The sequence below is a fragment of the Corvus kubaryi genome, unplaced genomic scaffold, assembly GCF_017639235.1.
Source record: "Corvus kubaryi isolate FWS band 111438036 unplaced genomic scaffold, C.kubaryi_AGA036_p1.0 split1-65, whole genome shotgun sequence".
Classification (NCBI taxonomy): domain Eukaryota; kingdom Metazoa; phylum Chordata; class Aves; order Passeriformes; family Corvidae; genus Corvus; species Corvus kubaryi.
In genome coordinates, this window is record NW_024582080.1 from 3095266 (window position 1) to 3106874 (window position 11609).

General features: G+C 40.9%; 1 protein-coding gene across 1 annotated transcript in view; it reads left to right on the forward strand.

Moving 5' to 3' along the window:
• The window catches only part of LHFPL6 (LHFPL tetraspan subfamily member 6), a 139073-nt gene extending 128911 nt beyond the window's left edge, over positions 1-10162 (forward strand). The window contains exon 4 of the mRNA XM_042014321.1: positions 9078-10162. Within this exon, the coding sequence (XP_041870255.1) occupies positions 9078-9196 (119 nt within the window). The 3' untranslated portion in view covers positions 9197-10162. The remainder of the gene's footprint in view (positions 1-9077) is intronic.
• Positions 10163-11609: the final 1447 nt, after the last annotated feature.

Consider the following 11609-nt stretch of genomic DNA (forward strand, 5'->3'; position numbering starts at 1 on the left):
CTAGAATTAGTAATTAAATAAAGATTTTTGCTTAATGAAAACATGACAAACCCCTGCCCCCATAACGTGCTCATAACTAGAGAGAATAAATAAATAACAATGCTAAGAACCCAGAAAAAAAGCCTAATCTTCAGTGGGTGTGCTAGATAAGAAATGCTTCTCCATGTCTTCAGGCACTCTGAAAAGGCATTAGACTAATAGGCACTCCAAATAGTGCTGAGATGGCCCATATTGTGAAGAGGGGACCCCTCCCTCCACCCTTGCCAAACACACACACATTTCTGCGTACATTCCAAAGCAATATATAAAAAGGCTGCAGGAAAAATAACTATGCCTTTAATTTAAGTGGATTTGAGTATTCTTTTCTAGAAAACCTGAGCTGGCACTGTGAAATGCCCAGCAGTTTACAGCTCTCTTTAAAAATGGATATTTATTTGGTTTTTATTAAGTGAACTATGTCCAAAGGATTTACTTAAACATTTATGTATTTAATTGGGCTAATTTTTTTCAATCAAATAAAAGTGGTTGTACAGCTCCATCTCTGACAAAGAGGAGTTATTCTTCAAAGGAAGATACTGTGCCAAGGACAACTCCATTTGTTGATTAAATTACATTCAATAGATGAGCTGTTTTGCTAATGGGGATGGGGAATAACCTCCATAAAGACAGAGACTGGTGCACCTGTAAAGGGGCTTGCTCCCTGCTCTTCTCTAGAAATATGGTTTTGCCATCATGAAAAGAAGCACACTGATAGATTAGGCCTTTGACAAATGACCTCTTGCAAATCTTGTTGAGAGGTTAAGGCCATGATAGGTCTGTGCTGTGTTGCTCTGCTTGTAGTTCCCAGCTTCCGAGCAGTCAGCATGACCTGTATGAAGGTCTTGGAGGCCTGCTCCATAATGCAGCATCCCATCACGGATGGAGCAGAGTTCCCACTGAAACACTAGATTATGAACAGGAGACATCTACCACTGTTTTTAGGGTGTTAACTCCTAGAAATAGGGCAATATAAATAAATAGGGGCAAGAAAAAAAAGAGGTGTTTGTGTTTTAAACCAGCACAGTTGCTTGCTCATTGACCAAGTCAAAGTCCATACTCTAATTTGGCAACAGGCTAATAGTGCCTGAGGTGGAGACTGGAGTAGGAAATGAGCAGTGCTCAAAGGGACTGCCTTTCACTGAGGATGGATCAAGATAATCCTAATCTCTTGTCACCATGCAGACTGTTACTGTTATGTTGCATTATTGGCGCATCAGAGTTGCCTGTGGGCCCATTTAGTGCAGCAGTGATGTGGCACAGCAGGACAGAGCTGCTGACTGAAGGGTGTGAAAGTGAGTCAGATCTACAAAATCCCTGGGTCTGCAAAAGGAATTAGCAGGCAGTTTCCCAAAAGTAACCGTCATTCTGGCATATCATATAGCACACGTTCAATTTTGCTGAGCTAGAGGCACTAATACCATTTTGTTTTCATTTCTAAATGTAACACACTAGAAAAACAAATGAAAAATTAGTATTTTATCAGGAAATTCATTATAGTGAGGGAGTCTGCATTAAGGTGAGAATATGCACTAAAATGAAGACTGCACAAGACATTTGCAAAAGCTTCCATATTCTGCATATTCCACCTGCGTGAAGAAATCTTCTGAACTTGCATGCCTGTTTTAAAGGGGAAATGTGAGTGTACACATGTAAGTACATTTGTATTGGTTTTGAATGTCTAAAAGCAATGTGACCCTTATTTTAGGCCATTGATTTCCCTGGATGTGCATGTGGAAACTGCTCAGTTTTACATACTGATTTCTGTTTTGATGGGTGCACAGGCAGCCAAGTTCCACAGAAGGTCCCAGAGAGGTCAGGTCATGCTCAATTTAACTCGCAAAATTGAGCCTCAGTTGGCATCTGGTGAAACAGCACTACAAGCCCAATATCTAGGAGCCCAAGCAGCAAAATGTTTATCTGGAGTAAAAGTCACTTATTGAAACACAGATGATTCGTGTCATCACAAGCCACCAGCTGCCACTTCCCAAACACCAGATGTGTGAAGTGGTGTTAGATGCTTAACTTATTAACCTGACAGAATGAAGACACAAAATTTAAGATAAACTCATTTTTAGTGGAACTTTTTTTGAACTACTTGGAAAAACCTTTTCTTTCCTTGAGGAAATATGGTAGCTCTATCTATGCCTTCATGGTCAGAGATATCCTTAACCTGGGGGCCCAGCTGCAGCAGCAACCAAAGCAGATAGCTCCAAGTACACACCTTTGCTTGCTGTCTGTGGCAGCCCATCTATCTGTGGACTGCCGTGAAAGGGCTCACCTGGCCAAAGTCACTGTCTAGAGAGTGACTTAAAAGCCTGGCTCCCATCCTGAACTAAACAAGCAGCTGGATTAGCCTCAAAAGCTCTCAGAAACTTCTCTCTTGATGGATCTCTGTTTCCAAATATCATTATTATTAAGGTTCCCCTTTGCCAGTTTTAGAGGGCTTGAAATATCTTAAAGAAAACTCTTGACTTGATAATTACTTTTGCTGTAGAAATGTTAGAGTAAATGATCTCCAAAGCACTTTCAAAGCAAACAGTGCAGTTACTAAAACAGCATAAAAGCCCCACAGAAAGCACTGTGGATGTAAAAAAGGCTTTGTCAACTATTTAATTTGTCTTAGGTGGCATCATTTCAGCATCTGGCTGAGTGTTGACATAGAGTGCTAAAGAATCAAGAAAAGGATTTAGAAGGGAGGACAATTTGTTGGAGACCTATTACAGGGAAAATATTCAAAGGTGTTTTTTTATGAGCAATCTAGCTGAAAAAAGCATTTTTCTTGTTTGCAGATCCTCTGCAAAGAGCGTGGAGATTTCACACATTCATTTTTTTGACTGGGGCTGAGCACAACCTTTACAAGCATACTTGAGCTGCAGCTGCTGAGTTCTTAGAAAAATGGCTGAGTAAACTACGTGCTAGTAAAGGAAGTATTCCATCAAGAAACATTTCCTCTTTAGTGCTACCCAAACGGCTTCCATTCTTAAATCTTTGTAAGCTTTTGGTGACTATATCAAGGTCCACATATATTCTGTCTAACATAAGGAGAGACTATTTACAAGAGCAGGACAAGGGGGAATCACTTCAGACTGAAAGAGTAGGTTTAGATATTAGGAAGAAATTCATTCCTATGAGAGTGATGAGCCACAGGAACAGGTTGTCCAGAGAAGCTGTGGATGCCCCATCCCTGGAAGTGGTCAAGGCCAGATTGGAGGATCTGAGCAACCTGGTCTAGTGGAAGGTTCCTGCCCATGGCAGGGTGGGTTGAACCAGATGATCTTTAAGGTCCCTTCCGACCCAGTCCATTCTATCATTCTATGATAAGGCATATACCATTGTTACCAGAATTAGACATGGTCATGCAAGAACCTTCTGCAGTCAGTAGACATAATCAGGAGCATCCAGAAAGGGACTCAAACCACATGGAGCAAGTATTTGGTGCTCTTTATTATTCAAAAAGAGCAGCTGAACTGGTTGCTTTGAATCCCTTCCTAGTTAAAATGGAGAAAAATAGGTGCTACTAGAGCAGGGCTCACCTGCTGTACCATATATATTTACTTAAAGAGAAAATACAACACACTTTTGTAAGTGATTTTTCCTCTTCATCATCTCTGAAGGGAGTCTGGAGTTCTATTCCATTGTGAATCTTGGCATTGTGGATGTTCAGAGAGGTGAAATTGATTTCACTTCTGCAGTAGGTGAGCTTTCTGCTGGCTTCTTGCCGGAGGTTGAGAGAGCTCCTCATTAGCAGCACGTAAGCTATTTGCTCTTGGGAATTTGGGCATTGTAATTGACACTGGGTATTGGTTTCTCCCTCACTGCTTCATGATAAATGCACACCTACAGCAAATTTGAGGTTTGATTAAACAAAATTATGTGATCCTCCAAAGAAAGGACGATTTGATCATGAGTGAGTGTCTGCATACAGCAGGACTAAAGAATTTCAAGTTGGCTTTTTTTCTCCACTTTTTTACACTTCAGAACTTTATGAAATTTTATGCATTTAGTTACAGACTAATTCTAAGTTACCAAAATAGCTTGAAAAAATATATATGCATTAAAAATTTTATATTTTTTAAAAAGATTAAACCATTGAGAAAGTCATATCTGTGCAACAGAAAAAGTAACCAGTTCCATTGAATTAATTATTATGTATCAGGCTGTTTGCTGGGCTGCAGTTTTACCTTATATAGTGTTCTTTCTTTGTTTTACATAACTACTTTAATTCTTTCTGGACTCATTCCAAGTTTCAACTTCTCTTCCTGCTTTTGCAGCTGATTTCACATGACAGTTTTTCATTGTTGCTGTGTCAAGAAAAAGATCTTCAGCTATTTAATTTATCTTGGCTTTGTTTCAAAATAATTTTGCCTTCTTATTAATTAGCTAATTATCTTTTACGTTCATTTAGATCTTTCATATTTCCAAATCCCAGTATATCCCCTTAGAATCACACTCCTTATTTTTTTTTCTGATTTCTTTTCCAACACCCTGATTGATTATATGAATTCACATTCTCTATAGTACTGTACTCTCATGTGAACCTGTTAATTAGAATTCCTGCACACCTTCTTGGAAGTAGGAATTGTAGGTTTTATTTTTGAAGGTATGTAATTTGTATTCTACAGTCTGGCTAATTCTGAAACCTTTTCTCCTTCATCTTGGAAAATAGGCTATACTTAAGGTTAATTGATTAGAGGTTGCCAAATACTCCAGACTGCAAGTCCAGGATAGTCTTAAAATTAACAGCAAAAAAGGTACAAATATTTAAGATGCTAAGTCTTGCAATTAACAGGTTTGCATCCAAGACACTTTTATATTCATGATATTTTTTCATAAGTGGCAATTATTGGTTATTTTAGATTAAACCATATGTTATTTCCAAGACCTCGATAACTATATGTGATAATTATTTATAAGACATGATTAATAGAAATCTTAGTAAAATTATGTTTTGGCAACTGGATCCTGGCACAGCTCCATGGTAGAACAAGTATCTGCATATTTTCTGCTGCCAAATTTTACTCACTCCCAAATTTGTCTTAATCTTTATTTGCCTATACAGTCAAGAGGAGAAGGGGAGCAAGGGGTTGCATATCATGCCCTTGAGGATCACATTAGAAATCAGGAAAAGGCATGGAAGTGCATTTTAGTAAGCACATTTATCACTGCAGAACTACCCTTCCACATTTACTGATTTCTTTTGATTTAGTAAATATTGTCTTATGTTCCATGGGACTCTTTTCTGTAAATCTTCTTTTGATAGTGTCCTTGCTCACCGTAATTTTTGTCCTCTATCCTCAGGGACCATGATTTTTCTCAATCCTCATAAAAAAGAGTGCAATGTTTCCAGTCTTTCATTCTTTTACTTGCTTGGAAAATGGCCATCCATCCCTATAACTTCAAGATCCATGGTCTGTTGTTTCAGTGTTCATTCTGACACACTCTTGCTGCCAATCCCAGTTAAAACAAGGGTGAAAAAAAAGTTCTTAATGGCTGGCTACAAATTTACCTGAGACAACTTTGACAGTCCTGCTTCACTGAACAACCAAGAGCTCCAATTATTAGTGCTCTCTTTTAAAAAAAGAAAAAATAATCTAGAATTAACAAAGTGCTGAAGGCACAGTTTCTCCCTCCATACTGACCTGTCAGGTGAAGACTGGTTTGTTAAAAGCAACACCGGTTCTGTGCACAAAAGCAAGCTGCTGTGATGCACGTCATCTCTTATCAGCTAGAAGACCAGTTCAGCTGCTGGGAATTTACTTTGGCACAAAGCCAGATCTAGCCCATCTTAGGAGCAAGAACATGTACACATTCTTGCTTGCATCTCCACACCCTCAATGGATGGGCGCTCTTCTGCCTATATATATATATATATATATATATATGTATATGTGTGTGTGTGTATTCCAATGCATCCTTAAGAAAAACAACAAAGCTGCTGTGCATTTTTATGTGTGTGTGAAAATTGACATGGTTTCAATAACTGCTTTAATTCTATCAAGTATTTAGGCAGTGTTGCTTTTAATTTTAGAAGTTTGACATTAAAAAAAAAGGGGGAACTGCAATACTGGATTTCTAATCTTTTACATGACATGCTTCATGAATGCAAACTGCTCTACTTGATGGTTGAATTTAAGCCCCAGTTCTGCAAATCTCTTCACCATTTGCTTACCACTGAATACATGACAAGTCTTGCTGATGTCAGTGCAGTAATACCATCTCAACTCTGCTTTTTATAAAGCTTCCTGTTCCTTTTAAAATGAGTGTTTTATATCAATACGAAGCAGAAGTCATTTTACAATTTAAACTGCAATTAAACTACCCAATTATTGATAACCAACAATCTTTCTTTAGGATGCAGTAGACTAAAATAGGCCATACATGGGGTAAAATGAGAACACCAAAGCAGAAAAAATAACTCCAAAATGTTTTCCTCCTTGTGTAATATAGGGTTATAAAAGGGGTGGCATTGTTTCATTTTGACACGTGGCTATGCAGTGTAGGCACTCATTGCAATGGGTACCTTTGAGATGGATTATCTCTGGCCTTGTATCTATACTTTACTATACTTGGAATGAAAAGTATAGCTAAGTCCTATACCCTCAGACACCTGCCCTGCTGCAGGCTCTTCTTCAGCACAACAGCTTGAAATTCTGTTCTGCTCAGCATCATCCAAGTACAGATCAAGCTATTCTATCCAAGGCCTCCCATTGCTCTTGACATGGGCTGGAAATAATGGCCAGGTTTATTGCTGTGTTATTATTGCTCTAAGGTCAAGCTCCCAGCTCTTTCATCCATTCCCCTGCTCTCCCATTCTTTCATTTGTTCATCTTGACTCAACTCACACTTGTGAACTACATTGCATTTGTTAGATCAAGAGGCTGCCTGCCTGCCGTGCCTCAGAGCATTAAGTAGGGCAGTGGTCCTTTGGGTAAATGGAGCATGGTATGGAGAAATAAATGTTATTCTCTTCAGCCAAGAGTGAACGTGTGTGTTGTATCTGTTGAACACATCTCTGACACTGATTTAACAGTTCTTTCTTCTTAATATGTATCACACATGCTCTCTCCCACTGCCAAGGTACAAAAGTTGAAATCACACCATGTAAAAGGTCAAATTTACTTCATTCTATCCTGCTTAGGTTACAGCTTTGGGCAGGCTACCAGGTGAATCTTTAAACTCTTTTTAAGGTAGTATTTTGACATTTATTTTCTCTACCTGGAAACATCATGATGAGAAAAATTTACTTTTTCAAGCTGCAACTACAATTCCCTAGTAGTTTTGCAATATTTCACAGTTTACAGAGACCTATCGGATTGAGTCCATCTTATCACAAGAAATGCTGTAGCACACCCTATGCTGGTATAAATGTGATCATTTTCAAAGCAATCCAGTGGGTTTGAACTGGTGTAGGCTTGTTTTTGAAAACAGCAGCAGAAGCTAAGGACAGGGTGTGTATACAGGCAAAGCAATAGGTGGCCCAGAGACAGGCCTCTCCACGGACTGCAGTGTGATTGGGCAAGTGTCAGCATCAGGGACATTGCCAGGCATTTGACAGCTCTCCGGGGTTTCTGATGTCCTTCTCTTCAGGAAGTCAGACTCTCTGTGTTGTCTTCTGTAAGGAAGCGAAGAATGGTGTTATCTTCAGAGCACAACTAGATGACAAAACCAAGTAAATCTCTCTTGTCTGCTTGAGCACATTAAGGAGAGAGGCTAGTAAGCTCAAGCCAAGGCCACACAGCTCCTCAAGTCCTCTTGGTCACATCAGGATCTTTGTTTCACTGGGTATTTTTTAAATAAAAATTTGGGAGGGTTATGAAGACAAAAATGACACAAGTGTTATGTTTCCTGCTGTGGTGTCAGCCTGAGATCTTCAAAGTGACCAGGAGCATAAGTGTTGCCTCCCACTAATGTCTCCTTACAAAGCCTGCCAGACAATGTCCTGCAGACAGTCAGTGGCAATGCTGTCTGCCTGGAGGCATGCGAATGCCTTGGACGTATTAAGCTGAGCAGACATTTTGTGTTTCTTGTGCCTAAGGCAGGATTAGCTGAGTTGATAATTGCCTGAACCTGAAGCTAGCCCTCGGGCATGGCATTGGGACAGAATATCAACATACCACCTATTTCTAGATGGAAACTCTGTTGATACCTTCTGGTCTCTGAAGGAAAGAATGGTTTCTGCTGGTTTTGGGAAGGTTGGGAAGGAAGCGTTGCATTGCTGCTTGTGCTTTACTGAGAGCACTCACTGCTCAAAGCAGGGTGATATCACCCAAGATGTCAACAACACAGGAAGAACCTCAGTGGTAACAAGTCCCAAGCACTCAAAAAAGACAAAGATGATGCAGCCCAAGTGAAAATCGCCTTGAGATGGGTTAAAATCCTGTGGAGTAGCAGAAGCCATTTCCTTGATTTTGGAGATCTCTAAAGAGGCTTCCTCCCTGCTGCAGCTGCTGTTTTCCTGGTCTCATCCCCTACTGCAGGCACAGTGCCTGAAAGGGAAGTAATCACTTTATGGTCCACTGTGGGATTCCCCAGCACCATTTACTGGTGATCAGTTTGACTGTATAAAGATGCTGACGTCTTTAATTGGATTCAAAGCCATATTGTGACACTCATTAGACAGAAGATCACTGAAGTTTGCACTAATGGGTTGTGACCTTGGGTGGGGATAGGGAAATTTGTCTATTTTTGTATTTCTGGGCTCTATGCTTCCATTCCCACAGCAGCCCCCATGCAGGTGATCCCCTGACACCACACTCCTTTGTGGATGGTCAGGTTCGATGCCTGTGTGTGGGAGATGTGAGCAGGTCCCCCACGCCCTGGGTTATGGTCACCCAGCAGTTCTCAGCCGCATCCAGGTTCAAGCCCCACCGTTGCAGTGGCAGAGCCTGAGCCTGAGCCCCGCGTTCCCTGTCTGGGGTTGGCATACAAGTGGGCTGAAATCTCAGAAGTGTTTTCCTGGGAGGGCAGAAGGGAGGGTGGTGGCGGCGGCCCTTCCCCGCCATCTAATGCTGACCTTTGTCCTGCTGCTTGCCTTGCAGGGACCTGCCACATCGGCTGGGCCTACTACTGCACGGGCGGTGGCGCGGTGGCTGCCATGCTGGTGTGCACCTGGCTCGCCTGCTTCTCGGGCAAGAAGCAGAAGCAATACCCCTACTGAGCCGGCCCGGGCAGGGGCCCTGCCTGGCTCGCCCAGGTCTGCTGGACAACAACAACGGACAAGGAATTTTCAAGTGCTTTCTCTCAGGAGTGGGACGGCGGGCGGCCCAGGGTGGCAGGGAGGTGAAGGGTGGTGCAAAGCCACCCAGCTAGGCTGGGCAGGGACAGGCTCTCTCACCCAAGCCTGCTCAGGATCTGCTCCACAAAAATATAAGCAAGGAAAACTCTGCTTTGGCAAATGGTGAAATTCTGCATGCACCAATTACTGGACAGGCTGGTGAGGGGCGGCAGTGCCTGCGTGCTGGGGTAGCGCCTGGCAGCCCCTCAGTGTGGCGCTCCCGAAAGCACACATGCACGCACAGATGTTGACCATGGCACAAAATAAGTAGAGAGGAAACTTTTTTTGGTGCGATTCTTCTTTTTTTTCCTTTTTTTTTTCCTCTCCTTTTTTTTTTTACTTCTCTCTGGTGGTTTAAGACTCGGTGTTGCAACACTTTTTAATCTATACATTAAACTTAATAAAAAGGACCAATAAGCCACTTTATCAGTATTTTGTATAATCTCTACACATTTTTCTTCCCCAAACATTTATCCACTGCTTATTCAGCCCTATATAACTTTTATTAAGCCTCTGTGTTTTCAGCATTATTACAAAATGCAACATAATTACTTGGCATATGTACCCTTCCTGTAGTCCTTTTATGAAATGCAGTAAATGGACGTTTTCCCGTCCACTGGAAATCCCACTCACAGTACTGTAGAGCTCTGTTGGTTATGTACGACTAACAGCAAACTTCTTCCAGACATAGATTTCTGTTGCTGTTATGTTTAGCTCATTGATGTTGTATTGTGCTGTACCATGTTTATTATTTCAATATTCATTTTTGTAAAATATATATATATGATATGTGCTATTTTATGTTTGTATTTGAAAAATCTCTGTAAATAAATTTTTCCTTGATCAATACTTGCAATGCATGATTGTGCCAGTAGATGAAACAGTTCCTTCCCAAATCCCTATGGAAAAATTCTCAGAAACACTCATGACTTCTATAACCATGCTATATCCTTTTACCCTGTAAAACACATACATGTTTAGAGTTCAGTTATACTGCCCGAAGATAGACATCTACTGCCACTGGAGACATTCTGGCATATTCACATTTTTGCCTGTTGTTGTCAGGTGTCCTGAAGGATTTCAGCAACACTTTCCCCATTTTGTCCTGGCTGCTGTGAACTCAGAATTTCACACAGAACTGTATATCCCAGTTTAGCCAACTGAAATAAGCCTTTACTTCCTTAAGACCAGTAACTCTGATCAAGTGCCTACCAGGCAGCATTCTATGCACAGGACACTGGCACAGTACATAAAATAAACCTTAAAAAAAATCAATCTTTTATTTTCTTTATGTAAACCAATGTGAACTTAATTCATGGGAACTTGTAAGAGGTTTTCAGTCATAACATTAACTAATGTTATCCCCTTTCAAATTTGTTTTTCTTGTCCTGTTTTCCCAGTATCATATTTCTGTCATATATATTTAAGTTACCATCTATGTTCCAGTTGCAGTTCTGGTGGTTAGTAACACTTAAGAGCTGAAAAACTCTGGCATCATGCCAGTGCTTTGTACATTGCACTGGGCAGATTTTTGGAGGAATGTGGAAATAACGTCAGCTTACAGTGATCAATCCTGATATCACTCAACAGAGTTTTATCAAGTTTCATTATAGGCTAAGCACTATTTATTTGCTTTATGGTGCTGTGCAGTGAAAACAAAATTGTTCCTTACTGCTCCCAGATTAGCCCATAATAGCCCATCTCATCTGACTGCACTTGTGAGGAGCACACCAGCCATGCTGTGGGGATTTTCCTCCCTGCACGCTCTTCCAGTGGCACCAGCAGCAGTGGGACATGCAGCTCTTCCCTCCAGATTGCAGGTTTAAGGCTCATCCCTTCATGAGCACTCAGGACCATACCCAAACCTGCTGCAGGAGGTCAGCAGCACCCCATATATCCTCACAGTAAGTATGAAATGTCCCTGTTAGGATTGTGGATTGCTGCTTTATTAAAACTGAAGGACATACAAACACAACTTTGACTGTGGCTCCTCTGACTGCAGTCGGATCTTTACCAGGTATATCTGAATAGAAAAATGCTGCCTTTGTACAGTGCATTACTGTGGAGACATGCCTTTCCTTCCACTGAAACCGTGGTTGGCTATAAAAGGTTTCTGTGACCTGGCTATAAATACATGTGTTACTATTCCACATTTGACTCTCACAAGGTTATATCCTGGACCATGCATCATGAAGAGCACTTTGACTTTTTTTAGATCTTCCTGTGCTTGGGTTCAGGCTTGATTTATCATGACAAACTGGAACTATGCAATTACTTCATGAAGAAAATTAGGGTT